Consider the following 15320-nt stretch of genomic DNA (forward strand, 5'->3'; position numbering starts at 1 on the left):
AACCAAATGAATCATCATGGTTACTAGTCATCACACTTATTTTCCTAGGCTATCAAGGTATATGGACTGATACAAGAGAACATTTGGTTGTAGAGAGTGTGCACTACTGTCCCCTGCTGTCAGGTGATTATACCCCAGTTTAGTCGAGTCACTTCAGCTGACTGATACTTGGGATCAGTGGTGGACAAAGTACACAGCTTCATTATTTAAGTCAAAGTATAGATACTCCAGGTCAAATATTACTCCAATAGAAGTGAAAGTTACTCTGTCAAATTATTATTTGAGTTAAAGTACTGGAGTACTTGCTTTTAAAAATACTTAAGTATTCATAGTACTTCTTAAAAAATCTCAAAACATTGTATTTTCACAATACATAAGAGCAGTCAAGAATACATAGGAGTACATTCTGACATTATCTTTATTTAGAAACCATTACTTGAAATCTCTAAAAACTATATCATGGAATAAAAACAGAAACTAAGTTACTCCAAGCACAGACAACTTAGTTTGAAATGTTCATCTGGAATGAAACAAACGTTATGTCTCAACACGATTTCTCAGGTTGGACAGTGACTTTTTGTATGTTTGGGCAGAGTAGGAAACAGGGAGAACATTTCAAACAATATGTATCATTCTTCATTTAAAAAACCTCTAACACGGGCTGAAGATATGACCATGGGTGCTCAGGTGAAGAATTATAGCCATCATTACCACCTCCAAATGAACTGCCTGATCTGAGTGAAGTTTGCTCCACGTTCAACCGTGGAGACGCACGATATACAGGTATGACTAAACCACCAAACAGAACTTCACAAACACATGTTACTGACTTAGAGAGCAGATTTCTGAAAAGAGAAGGAAATTCATGAGCTGACTTTAAAGCAAAAGTAGTGAGTAACTAGAGCATTGATAGAAATGTAGTGGAGTAAAAAGTACAATAATTGTCTTCTGAATCTAGTGGAGTAAAAGTAATATGTTCCAACAAAAAAGAATACTCAAGTAAAGTACAGATACTCAAAAAATTTACTTTGTTACTGTCCACCACTGCTTGGGGTGAAATGATGATTTAAGTGTCCTGATGGAATGGGTGACTTATAAAATCGTACGTGTGTCCAAAGAAAACATCTGTTTAGAATCCTTTTCAGTGTGTACAGATTTCATTCAAAAGGGGCCCATGAAACAGCTGATCCTTTCTTGATTCTGAATTAGAGTGGACTATTAATCAGATCGTTCCCTTAAAAATTTGGAATTTGATATTTCACAATGTGAGCAAATGCGCAGCCTGAAAGCCACAAGTTATTAAACATTATGTGTCACTACAACAGGGCTACAATGGAATAAGGAATAATAACATACAAGACTTCCACACAGTATCTTCTGGCTTCCTTAGTTTGATTAACCCATTATTATGTAGCCTACCTATAGATTCTCAGATGGAGCAGGTCTATAATATCAAGGTTATTTCTCATACCTTTTTTAATTCTTCTTTACGCTGATGGAACCTCAGTTATTAGTATCAGAATATCATTTGTTCTTCATTTGTTATGGAAATGTACAGCAACTTTTTAATTCAAGATGTTTTGCAGGTATTGGATGATCTCATAAATACTGTTTTCCTGCACTATTAATGAGAGAAGCGTCCTGCTGAACTAATCAAACATTAGGCTCCATCTTGTGGCCGTTTGGCGACGTTGTTGAATGTTGAATGTATTTTGATGCTTTGCAATAAATTTTTATTATATATTGTAATTATTTTGTCTGCTTTTCAGCCCACGACCCCCGAAATAAAGGTGCCAAAGACTCACGACCCCCACTGTCCCTCAAAGTGATTTAATATGGCTTCATTTAGCTGGTCTGCAGAAAATTAGCTTAACTATATATGAGCATGTGGCTGTGTTTCGTGTGCTGTTATGAGTTAACCTACTGCTACTGCTTTTAATAATCAACTGTTCACTAACCCTAAACTTAGGAGTCATTTGGCAAAAATAAAGGCAAAAAACTCATTAAATTTTCTGTTTTTTCAAGGTTTTAATTCAAGTTTAGCTAGTATTTTTGTTGATATTTTTTACTATAATGGGTAAAATTTACTATTTTTAGATAACTTTTGTCATTAAAATTATTTACTGCATTTTTTTCAGTATTTCTTTGTTCACCACAAGTTAACAAATTATGTATGAGTAATACAAAACCAACAAAGAAAATTAAATAAATACAAAAAAATACAATAATAATAATAATAATAATAATAATAATAATAATAATAATTAACAGTACAAACAAAAAGGAAGATAAACATAAGAAAACAAGGTAAATAAACAAAATGAGTAATAATAACAATATATTTTATTTTAGATAACTTGAAAAAAAAAAAAAAAAAAAAACATTCTGGAAGACATCTCACGACCACCCATTTGTGTTTCGCGACCCCCCAGAGGGGACCCGACCCACACTTTGAGAACCCCCTATGTAGAATGTTACCTGAAGTTACACACTCCGGTGCAGTAGGTGGCGCTATGCACCTCTTTAAGTTGGTTGCGATCCGCCAGTAAATAGAGAGAAGAAGAAGAAGACATGACTTCCTCTCTCTGCGTTTTATTCTGAAAATACTGACCGGAAGTTACGTTCGCTTCTTTGCGTCAGTTAGCTAGAAGCTAGTGTTCATAAGGTGAGTTAACGGAGGTGATTGTTGCCACTTTAAAGGGGTTTCCTCTCAGTTTAAATAACTAGAATAAGGTTGAAGACGTATATATTGTCTCTGACTACTTGGATATTGTTGTCATCTCTCACAAAACAGCCTGTCTTCCTCAAAATTTGGTGTGGGAGAAGAAACATCCAGAGTTCAAACTGAATGGCTGAGGGCTCCTCAGGTAACGTTCACTGACATGGTGTTAAAATAACTTTAAAATAAGCTGGTCTTCTTAAGAATCGACATTAAAGGAGAACTCAGTGTATCAGTAACGTTAGACTAACACTTTTACTTTTACAGTCTGTAAATGTGGCGAGTTAGCCCGCAATAGCTAGCAGCTAATATGAACTTTTAGCTAATGTTTAGCTAACAGGCAGATTTATTCCTCTGAATTTTTCCACACTTTTGTCCATTAAACGTGTTAAAGGTTAAAATATAATCCTAATGTTAATCTGGTATTCGTATCAGACAGCATGTGACACTGAACTTTCTGAGCTAACATTACACCTGATTCACATTACGTCACAGTATATGAGGCAATAAACATGTAATAGCCTGATAGGTCGGCTTAATAACACTTTTTTTGCCTCAATAACAAGTGGTTTTAAGATTTGAAAGCTAACCTAGATATTTATTACAGATGTCTGATTAATTTCCTTATAGTCAAAATGATAATGTCATGTGTTAACAATGTGTGTTCTTCGAGGTAACTTTTGCCATTCATGTGTATTGTTGGGCTTTCAATTTCAGATATTCACAACATCATTCTTCATATTTAACATTTTAGATATCTGTGAGAGAATCCTATCTTGAAGAAAATCTCATTCCACATATCCAAAATCCATTTTATATTAGTCATAACATATTTTTAATGGGAAAAAATGACATCATGAATATCTGGAATAATTGTTAATTCTGGATATCTAAAAAAAAAAATGGTATGTCTAACTATTGGATTGTAGATATTTGAATTTGAGATAAACAAAAGGTACTTGTGCTGAAGGAAAGGATGACCACTCAGGGAAGACACTCACCCCACATATTCTCTTTACTGGTACATTTAGTACCCTACCCCGTGGCTCCTGATGGCCCCCAAAGCCTGAGATAGAAAGGACAGTTGGGGGGCAAGAAATTGAAATTATACTATTTCCCACAAAGGCTTCAATTGCAGATTTACTGAAAGAATAACACTGTAATGGAAACCCCATAAACATGAATAGCAGAAGTGATGTCATTAGTACTAGTATGAATGAAGTTGTGGATATCTGAGATGCTCATTCTGACGAGGAAGAATTGGATTATAGAAATCTGTACACAGATCACCAAAGGATTGTAATAGAATACTTCCAAGGAAAAGCTCCTATGTCAGATATTTACAATCCATTTGAAAGTATTGGTAATTTTAAAGTCAGGTATCAAACAATGATAAAACATCCCAGATATCCATAAAGTCATCATGGATATCCAAACAAAATATCACAACCAGTAACAACTTCATATTGAGTTTTTCCCATGAATAGTTCTATTCCAGAATGTTCTACTTCTCTCTTCTATTCCAGAATGTTCTATTTTTCTCTTCTATTCCAGAATGTTCTTTCTGATATGAAGTCTGAGGTTGTTCATATCTGAAATTAAAAATCCAATACACATGAATAGCAGAACTGCAGTCAGTGGTTCAGAAGAATTGCACATTGTATATATTTAATCACAATTCTTGCTAGTGAAAGCTTACAGTCAGGAATGTGTTTGCTTAGTTTTAACATTACATCATCCAACGGTCTTAATAGTAGCTGGAGCTCACTAACTAGCTACTCAGTCGTCTTAGTGGTACTGTGGGCTACATAGATAAACTGTGAATTGTTAATAAATCAATAGAGAAATACAGAGTGAATAGACTGGTCTATAGTCTACAGTAGTTTAATATCATCCGTAATCCTGCTTGTCGGTAAGGACGTCATTTGTGTTCTGTTTTTTTATTGGTTATACAGTAGAACTGACAGGTGACTCAGAGATTAAATTGACTGAGTCACTATCAATGCTCTGTCTCCTATCTAACACATTCGCTGTAATCATATCAAACACACAGTCCTAGTCATTTAATGCAGTCTCTTCATCTGTTTTCAGACCCACCGGACCTCAATCCAGAGGAGGCGTCACATAAAAAACCCCATCTGCACAAACCCAGAAGAGGCCGACCCAGACACAACAATGACAGGAACCTGAGTGGTCACAGTTATGATCCCACTCAGCAGTATGGACACTTTCATGAGAGCCAGTTTAGCCATGATTATTCAAACTATGGATTTCATCAGCAGCCCCCGTACCAAGGGGAAGATGGGCCTAGAAGGGGAGGCAGAGGCAGAGGGAGAAGAGAAGGGAATAGAGGTGTAAATGGTAATTATGGTGGCTCCAGCTCCTATAGGCAAAGACCTGGAGGTGACTTTGGCCCCTACAGAGGAGCTGGGGGCGGTCGCTCAGGGGGGCATCCCATGGATGGACCTGATGGCTCCAGCTGGCGCAGAGAAGATGCAGGTAGGAATGTAGAACAAACCTATGAAGATCAGGCTAAAAGGCCGAGGAAGTTCAACCAGGAACCACGGAGAGGACAGCAAAATGAGAAGGGTCCTCATTTAAGGGAAAGCAATAATGTAGCAGGAGGTCCGAGGCCAAATGACACCAGCGTAGACAACCCACCATCAAACACCAGGGAAAGAACTCAGAGGAGCAGCAGGACCGGTCCAGCCTCTCAGCATGATGAACATCAGAGGCAGCCAGAGGTGAAGAAACGGCAAGGACCGATCAAACCTCTAAAACCACTAATGCAGGAGGACACAGGCGCTGAGAGGAGGGGCAGTGGTCAGGAAGATTTAGGTCATGGTAGGTCGTCTGTGGATCTAAAGTCTGGGCGAGGCTCAGGCCGACACATGTACCCTCAAGCCAGAGGGGGGAGAAGACCACAGCATCAAAACCAACGGCCAGTTCAGAGGAACCGGGACAGGATACCAGAGAGCAAGGAGACACAGACAGGTTAGACCGTAACTCTGTAATATAAGATTAATCTCTGATCGGTTCTTAACGTTAAAGAATTTTTCATGTGTGATTTGTCTGAATCACTTGCTCCCCCTGCCCCTCTCCTCAGGGTGTCTCATTGAACAGCTGTCTGAGGAGAAGTACGAGTGCATGGTTTGCTGTGACATCATACGGCTCATGGCCCCGGTGTGGAGCTGCCAGAGCTGCTATCACGTCTTCCACCTGAACTGCATCAAGAAATGGGCTCGATCCCCGGCCTCTCAGGCAGATGGTAAAACCCTAAACCAAAAATCTCAACATCTAACTGGATATTTTAGCAGACATACCCACACTACTCACAGTGTGGATGTTACTGTGCAGCTACAAAACAAGAGAGCAGACGATACTATTGTAGTTAGACAACACCCTGTCACTGTGGCCCCATTAACAAAGGCTTTTAAATCCCTGCTGCATCAACAGTGTTGTGTTTCATGACTGCCTTTCTCTTTGAGGTGAGTCCATTCAAAAACAACTCAACTTAATACTAAACTAATTCTGTGTCCAGATTCAGCTGAAGGTTGGCGTTGTCCGGCCTGCCAAAATGTTGCTCAGAAATCACCAACCTCCTACACCTGCTTCTGTGGTGAGTGACTGATTCACAACATATTTTACCTAGTGATCCATTAAATAAAAGGTTGAACAACCTTCATAATGATCTATTCTCCCCTATATAAAAGATTTTTATAGCCCACCCTGAGGTAGATAACACACTTTTTTCCCTCTACCTTTGATTGGCAGGTAAAGTGACAAACCCAGAGTGGCAGCGCAGTGAGATCCCTCACAGCTGTGGTGACATGTGTGGGAAGAAACGGAGCGGCTTTGACTGCAACCACCCATGTAACATGTGAGCTTTGAAAATCACAGGATGTCTGAATTTTAATTTTGATCCTTTTTTTATGAATTTATTGGAGGGACAATTTGAACAATCACATAGTGGGTGTGAGACATCATTTTAAAGCTCCTGTAAGGAATTTTTCGGCTGGTTTGAAACCCAGTGAAAATGAATACTGATACCTCTGTATGAACTACAAAAACAAACACGATGATCAAGGACTAAATTAACTCTTTCTTTTTTTAAAGTTATATTTTTTGGGCTTTTTACACCTTTCCGTATTATAGAGGAGAGGACAGTGGATAGTGTAGGAAACAAGGAGAGAGTGGGGGGAATGACATGCAGGAAAGAGGCCTCAGGCTGGATTTGAACCTGTGCCAACCGCTGCATGGGCGCGCAACATAAGGCTGGGGTTAGGCTAAAACCGCGCCCAATTAACTATTTCTTCAATGTGATTTTTAATGCCTGAAACTGCTATTGCTGGAAAATTGCCCCTCTTTTAACATTTCCCAAAGCAAATGTTCACTATTAGTGTGATGGATATGACTATGAGAGTGCAGGATGAGCTTTTTTAAAATAAGAACCACTTCTTAAGCATGAACAAGACATGACAAGATCATCAAAGAGATGAGACATACCACTTTGTCCACAAGGGGGCGCAACAAACGGTACATGCCTAAAGTTTCTCACAGGAGCTTTAAGTCTGCGTCTTTTTTATATATATTGCAGTGTCTTGTAATATCATTGATCCCCAAAAGTGTATCCTTGTTTTTGCGATCAATTGTTTTTTATTTCAAAAAGAGAAGGGCATGACATATTTCAAAGGCAGTAGTACAACAAGTTGTAAGCATTTCTCTTTAAACACCCCTCTAGCAAAGCCCCCCCTAAATGGCGACAACCCCCTCCCTCTTATAAAGTGTATCCTTGTTGAACAAATCTCTCTGTCTCTCTTCAGTTTATGCCACCCAGGACCGTGTCCACAGTGTCCTGCCTTTGTAACAAAATCCTGCATCTGTGGGAGGACCAGGTATATTTCTTTCACATTCCTTCATCAGTGAATCCTGTGTGTTAGTGTGGGGACTAAAGAAGTTTGTTTCTGTAATGTCTTTTTCAGTCAGCCCATGCGTTGTGGTCAGGGTACAGTGCTGCAGTGTGACAAGGTGTGTGGTGCCTTAATAAACTGCGCTGAACACTCGTGCGCCGAGGTGTGTCACAGTGGAGCGTGTCCACCCTGCCAGCTGCAGGTTCAGCAGGGTGAGTGTTGTGATGCTAACACAGATCCAAACAATGAAGAGAGAGATGAAGATGTGTCTGCAGCTGTAAAACTTTGAATCCTCTGAAGCTGTTTTTGTATTTTTTGTGTCTTCAGTGTGCTACTGCGGCGTTACACCTCGAGACGTCGCATGTGGCACAGATAAGGAAGGATTTGATGGTTCGGGTCATTTTTCCTGTCAGAAAATATGTGGAAAGTAAGTCCATCCAACTTCTACAGAGTTTTATTTCAGTAAGATGTTTTAGATCAGAGCCCTGACACTTCTCCCTTACTTCAGGATGCTGAACTGTGAAGCTCACCAGTGCCAGCAGCTGTGCCACCGCGGCCCATGCCAGCCGTGTCCTCGATCCCCGAGCCTGGTGAAGTCATGTCCCTGTGGTCAGACACCACTGGCCAAACTGCTGGACCTGGGCTATGCTGAGCGACGGAGCTGCTCTGATGCCATCCCCTCCTGTGGGAAGACATGCAACAAACCTCTCCCCTGTGGTTCCAGCGGTAAGAGAGAGGAACAAAGTGTGTCTGTAAAAGAAAACATTGTGTGTTGTTGAAAGATAAACGCTGCGTTGTCAACACACTCAGGCTCTGACAGCCTGCTGCAGCTGGGCTAAGGTCTCTTTCTTGTTCTTTGATTGACTACTTTGATTAAAAGTTTCTGTGTGTATTTTGGCTCATGAAAACATCTTTTATTTTCTCCAACATTCCTGTCAATCTGAAGACAATAAAAATGTTTTATTTTGTGTTCTCAGACAGGTAGTTGTGTTCTTTCAGGCTTTATTCTCACAGTGTTTCAGGATAAATCCATGAACTTGTGTTATTTCAGACACTGTCCATCTGTGTGAGAAGCTGTGCCACGAGGGCAGCTGTGGTCCATGCTCCCTGACCTCAACTGTCAGATGCAGATGTGGATCAAAGATGAAGGTTCGCACAAACACCAGCAGAGATTTTATCTGTTGATCCCACTTTTGGAAAAAAAAAAAAAAACTAAAAAACACATTTTTGTTTTGCAGGAGGTCCCGTGTGAAACAATCCAAAAGGAGGGTAAGTTTTAAATCAGATGAAATTGAACACATGAGATCACCGCGTACATTTTGTTCTTATATCGGACTCTCTCTCTATCTCTCTATCTCTCTATCTCTCTATGTCTCTCTCTCAGAGGAGCTTGTGTTCACCTGTGAGAGGCGCTGCAACAAGAAACGCTCCTGTGGCCGACACAAATGTGGCGAGCTCTGCTGTGTGGTGAGTATTTACTGATTCTCTGCCAACAAAAAATGTTTGTTTACTGTAGAAAATATCTCATGATAGAGATGATAGTGTTCTAAGCTTTGGTCTTGTGAATATACTTTAATACAGAAATGTTATAAACCACTAAAAGTGATGCATGCTTACCTATGATGAAATGTGTCCCTCAAGAGTGTGGAGCACAAGTGTCTTCTGATCTGCGGCTACAAGCTCAACTGTGGTCTCCACCGCTGCCAGGATCCCTGTCACCGTGGAAACTGTGAGCCCTGCTGGCAGTCCAGTAAGTGCAACAGTCAAGTCTCAGGAGCACCACATAGTTAATTATTCTGCTAAACCAAAACAGGAAACTTCTCCATGCTACTTTTTTCTTCTTCTGTGGTGTTACATCTGGTGTTTTATACTCTGTGATGTAACCACACTGCCTTTGTCCTTGTAGGTTTTGACGAGCTGACGTGTCATTGTGGACTCACCGTCTTGTACCCACCCATCCCCTGTGGCACGAAGCCACCAGAGTGCAAAAGCATGTGTACAAGAAGACACGAGTGTGACCATCAAGGTAAGAGATGAAATCATGCTCTTCAACACTCCTGTTAGAAGCTGTCGATATGATTTGTGCTCTTTATTCTTTATTTTTTATTCGGATCCACATTAGCTTCCACAACGTGGTTGCTAGTCTTCCTGGGGTCCACACATAACAACAATAAAAAACAGTAATTTACAATCACAATTCAAAGCATTTTAAAAGATATAGTAAAATATTGCTGAACATGAAATAAGCCATAACAACCCTGAGAAAAATAATCTAAAAGAGAAATAGAAAATAAAACAAAGAATGCTGAAACAGTCAGAAGATCACAACAGATAATAATTGAGTCTATCTCAAGCTTAAAACAATCTTTTGATGACTTTTTTAAAAAGAGATTTTGTCCTGAGTTTTCTATTTGTGATGTGAAGCGTGTTCCAGACAGTAAAACCTCTTTTTAAAACAGTTGGCATCAAGGAATCTGTCCTTGGGCTTGATAAGGCCAGGAGCTCTGAACTAGAGCTGGAGGATATTGAAAAAAGAGTTATCACAATAAAGTTTTTTAAATCAGTCGATATCGATAATTATCACGATAAATATTGAATCATTATTTCATTTAAATTTAAAGGCAGATTTTTGAAAGTTTTAGAAATCAGACAGTCTGTTAGCTTGTATCTTTGATTTAGTTCTCTGAAAAGCTTCTTGAATCCCTTTTTTCTGAGGGTGCTAACGGGAAGCAGGTCTTTTGTGTAAGATGAGATTTTTGTGAAGTTTTAGTTTGTAGATTCTTATTTTTCTCTGATTTAGGTTATTTACATATTTTGCTTTAAATTTACAACAAAGATACATTACATTGAATGCTGTGTATCAGTTAAAGTGTTGTTGGGAGAAGTGCACTCCCGTTTAAGGTTACTATGGATAATGGGCGTATAAATGTATTGATTTTCTTTATCAAACATTTGTTATATTTATATTGAGAAAAATTATATGACGACAATTATCGTTATTGAGGTATCGCCCAGCCCTACTCTGAACTCACTTGATGCGTAGTGTGCTTGTGGCACAAACCTATGTACACCAGCTTTTCTTGAAAGAAGATTGGTGTGTTTTTCCAGACTGCGTTATGCATGAAGTTCAGAATATTAGTTTTTATTTTACATTAATAAAACATTCATCTCTCATGTAGTGTTTCACAACTGCCACAGTGAGGAGAAGTGTCCACCGTGTACGTACCTCACTCAGAAATGGTGCATGGGAAATCACGAGGTAACTTCTACCTAAGGAAGAACACTTGTACAACTATTTTCCTTTTTTTGAGTATATATTTATGAGGCTCTTTTCTTTCGGCCCACAGCAACGCAGCAACATCCCGTGTCACCTGCAGGACATCTCCTGTGGCCTGACATGTAACAAAACGCTGCCTTGTGAAATGCACCGCTGCAGACGGATCTGCCACCGCAGCGACTGTTTGCCAGACGGTAACTGCCAGCAGCCCTGTGTGCTGCCTCGTCCAGACTGCTGCCACCCGTGCGCCGCTCCATGTCATAAAGGAGACAGCTGCCCTCGCACCACTTGCACTGCCAAGGTACAAAACGCTGCTACTGAGAACAGCTGGACTTTAAGTAGCTAAAATATGGGTTTCAAAGTTTGTGCAGATGGTCTTTGTTGCATCTTGTTATCCCATCATTACACTTTTTGTATTCCTGCCCCATCTCCTAAATAATGAAGGTTATGCTCCACAGTGTACTGATATTTTCTCTCTAATCATTTTGGGTACACTCTGGCTCCCAGCAGCTGATGAAATCCACTGTAATAGCCTCATAAATACTTGATTTAGATGAATTAATAAAACACAAGTGGAAGTCCTCAACAAGAGATATAACCTTTTGTAAACTGTACAAAAACAGGAACTGATTTTTTGCAACATCCTTTAAAATCTCATTTGTTGGAAACAGGTGGCTGTGCAGTGTGATTGTGGTCGAAGAAAGGAAATGGTGGTCTGCACAGACGCAGCCAGCTCATATCAAAGGTCAGTCCGGCTGTTTTTGTTTTGAGGTGTTTCATGTTTTAAAGAAGGGAAGAAGAAGTGGTCAAAATGTCTTTTAATGTCTGCACTTCAGGTATGCAGCTATCGCCATGGCCAGCAAGCTGTCTGATATGCAGCTGGGTGACTCCATGGACATCGGACCTCTGCTCACCAAGAAGGAGCTGAAACAGACCAGGTAGAGAAACTCTGGGAACTCATCAATTTCCTGTTTCGAAGTGTAATAGCCCAGGGAATAATAGTAGAAACCTTTTTTGGAAGGGATTTGAGCGCAGTATGTGGTGCTGTGAGGCCTGGCACTATGCAGTTACTTTTAATCAATGAAAACATTAAAAACATCCGTCAGCATAAAAATAGATTATTCTGTTCTTGGTGAATACTGACTTTTTTTGTGCATTAATTCTCAAATGAATCAACCAGAGGAGTGCCTTTAACGGATTAACCAGATCTGTCAGCTTCATCAGAATGATTTTAGCAGACAAAACAAGGTGTGAATGTAGTGTGTTTATTTTTTCCTCAGGCTTGAATGTGATGAAGAGTGTGCCACCCTGGAGAGAAACAGGCGTTTAGCGGAGGCGTTGCAGATCGACACATCTTCTGACCCCTTCCATATCCGCTCTACCTCTATATACAGCGACAGCCTCAAAGAGGACGCCAGGTCTGTCTGTCCACATAGAACATGGTTGATTATATCAACATCAACACTTCCTATTGAAAGCTCCCTGAACACCTCTTTGCTTCATCTCTATTCCAGAAAAGACCTGAAATTTATAAGCGAGGTAGAGGAGGAGCTCAAGAATCTTATCGAGCTGGTAAATAAGGTAAGATGCTCCCTCTAGTGGCCCTGATCAAAAAAAAATTGCCAGCTGTCAGTCATCCCAATTGGTCTGTCACATACTCATTTTAATTCAACATCTGCTCAATTCCTTTGTTGAAGCGTGTTAATATTTTGAACACCTCAATACGATCCGTAGCTATTCAATACCGTCAGTTATATACATATATATATACTTGAAGGAAAATTTGATTCAGGGGAAAAATGCATTTGGCATTGTTTTTGGCATGGAAAAGTTTTTTTTTTAATGATTAATCGTTTCCAAAGATTGATCATGGAACATATTTGAAATTTACATCCTTAGTGGATACCTGAAGGGGCAGTTAGAGAATCACCCTCTGTGTGTGTTTTATTCTTCAGCTGTGTCTAATGTATTGTCATATGAGGAGTGAGGCAGTCAAGGTCACTGCTGCCTGATGTAAAGGAGTTTTATCACCAGCTGAATCTCTTTTTAAAACTATGAGTCATGACTGGAAAGCTTTCTCTGCCTCTCGAGTCTGCTTATGAAATGTTTTTTTTTTTTCATATTTATACTTCCTGCAAACTTTGCAGACTCTCCAGATTACATTTCCTACTTCTCCTCTTGTGTGGGCTTCTACCGGGCAGCTGAGGTTATTAAATATTTTCTCTGTTGATATTTCACAGTAATCATTTCTAACCAGTGTCTGGCAGAGAAAGTAGACGCTGTTTATGCCAGTTTTTGTTTTCCCAATCGTTCTTGTAGTTCAATAAAACACAGGTCAAACATGCTCTGTAAAAAAACACACACCCATACTACATAGTTAAAATTATATTAATGCACACAGATTGTAAAAACAAGTATGTTACTACCCATCGGGAAGAGGACTGCCTTCTCAAGACCTCTAGTTTGGCATTTGGCCATCTTTGCCATCTGATTTTGATGGGTGTTAAGCTGTAGAACTGACAGGCAGGCAGAAATGAAGTTATCAGAGTTATTAAAAAATCAACTCCGCTCAAGGCTCATTAGCTAACAGGCGCAGAGGGAGGCGGGCCTTAAAGAGACAGTCCCTCATATCTCCTGTTTTAGACAGATGGCTGGAATGAGGGTTTCACCGACACCATGGTGACATTTTTTAATGGTAAATCATGCAACGCTACTTTAGGGAGTTTACATAGTGAAGATATAAAAGTTGAGATAAGCATATCTCACGTCAAGGATTTATTGTCATTCTACAGTGTGCTAGTACAAGAAACGGAGCAAATTTAGACACTCAGCTCCTGATTAAAAGAAATCAGTGATACAAAAAATACAACAATACTTTTTTGAGAACAACTTTTTATTTGTTTTTTAAAGGTGAACAGAAACAGCACTTTGACAAGTGTAAAGGCACAATGCAATCAAAAATAGAGAAAAAGAAAAGGGACAGAAAGAAAAAACTAACAAACAAACACAACCAAATTCGACCCCCCCCCAACTTTGGATCTCTATAAAACTCTTTCAGGACATGAGAGACTACGTTTTAAGATAAGATATACTTTATTGGTCTTTTTTAACAAGAAATGCAAATAAAAATAGTGATTACAGCATTTCCTTGATCTTATCTGCAAAAAAAAAACAATATTTTGACAAAATTTTAGACCGAGTAACAGTTAAAATCTCTGTGTTAAAAAAAAGACACTTGAATAAAGGTTCTTCAATGAACATCGAATCTGTATGTTTCCTTTATGTGCATGTCTCTGGAGGGCAAAGGTCAGAAGATCAGTGATATTTCAAAAGTCTCACAGTACATATGTAATCTGATGTTTCCCCACGATGTCTGCAGGGAAAACAGCCAAAGAGGAGCCACTGCTTCAGACCCATGAACAGAGACCACCGCAAAGTCATCCACGAGCTGGCCGAGGTCTACAGCGTGGAGAGCGTGAGCTACGACAGCGAGCCCAAACGCAATGTAGTCATCACTGCCCAAAAGTAAGACTTCATATGAATACTTCAACAAAAGAAAGTACCTTTCTGAACAAATCAAACTGTTGATTATGGATGTTAAGATTTTCGGTCGTTCACAGGGGAAAGGCAGTCTGTCCAAACTTCACCCTGACATCACTGATAGAGCGAGAGACGGCTGCGAGGGCCCCTCCTCCCATCGCTCATATCAAACAGCACAGCAGCAGGTAAGTCCTCCGTGGTTCAAGACTCTCTTTAATCAACTCATTGAAGTATAAACATGTCACTGTTTGTCCTTCTCTTTTTTTGTTACCTCTCAGATTTTAATCCCTGCTTTGACTTGTATCCCTCTCAATTTCCCCCGTAGGCCTGCCAGTGGAAGCAGCTGGTCGAAGGTTGTCAAAGAAGAACCTGTGATAGATTATTTTGATGTCCAGGACTAAAATCCGGCTAAAATATCAGAGCAGACCTCAGGATCCTTTCACATTTGCCAAAATTTCCAAATAACCTTTTTCATTTGTTTTCATCAAAGATAAATAATAATCCATCTAGCTTCATAATCAAATGAAACTATGTCTAGATAAATCTCTATGATGTGATTGCCTCCAGGGAACGCCCACACTTGGTTTATTCAAGAGCGGGACAAATTGAACAAGTCAAGAGTCAAGTGTTCCCTTTGAATTGAGAAATAAAAGTCTGGCACAGATTCTGAAGATCATTTTGAAAAAGCACTTGATTGTTTTCTTTGCCTCCTTTGTATGTAGCCAGACCCCGGTTGAACCCACCCTAATAAAAAGTCAATTTGTTCTTATTTGATGTTCGTAATTTTTTGATGTAGTAATTCTTCAGATTCACTTTTCAATAACTCTGCATAAAAAGAAAACCCTTCATATCTACAGTTTGAGCTCCTCCGCTA

The 15320-nt window shown here is 39.5% G+C and overlaps 1 protein-coding gene across 1 annotated transcript; it reads left to right on the forward strand.

The window, feature by feature from the left end:
* The first annotated feature begins 2554 nt into the window (after window positions 1–2554).
* Window positions 2555–15215, forward strand: nfx1 (nuclear transcription factor, X-box binding 1). The gene is made up of 24 exons (XM_034706312.1): window positions 2555–2665; window positions 2795–2867; window positions 4811–5713; window positions 5826–5987; window positions 6261–6338; window positions 6494–6599; window positions 7543–7614; window positions 7702–7841; window positions 7957–8056; window positions 8138–8355; window positions 8681–8778; window positions 8868–8898; window positions 9014–9096; window positions 9271–9379; window positions 9536–9655; window positions 10809–10888; window positions 10977–11207; window positions 11578–11651; window positions 11743–11844; window positions 12187–12324; window positions 12421–12487; window positions 14286–14431; window positions 14527–14631; window positions 14772–15215. The coding sequence occupies exons 2-24, from the start codon at window positions 2849–2851 to the stop codon at window positions 14845–14847; spliced, it is 3258 nt and encodes a 1085-aa protein (XP_034562203.1). The 5' UTR covers window positions 2555–2665; window positions 2795–2848; the 3' UTR covers window positions 14848–15215.
* Window positions 15216–15320: the final 105 nt, after the last annotated feature.

This window comes from Notolabrus celidotus, chromosome 17, assembly GCF_009762535.1.
Source record: "Notolabrus celidotus isolate fNotCel1 chromosome 17, fNotCel1.pri, whole genome shotgun sequence".
NCBI lineage: Eukaryota > Metazoa > Chordata > Actinopteri > Labriformes > Labridae > Notolabrus > Notolabrus celidotus.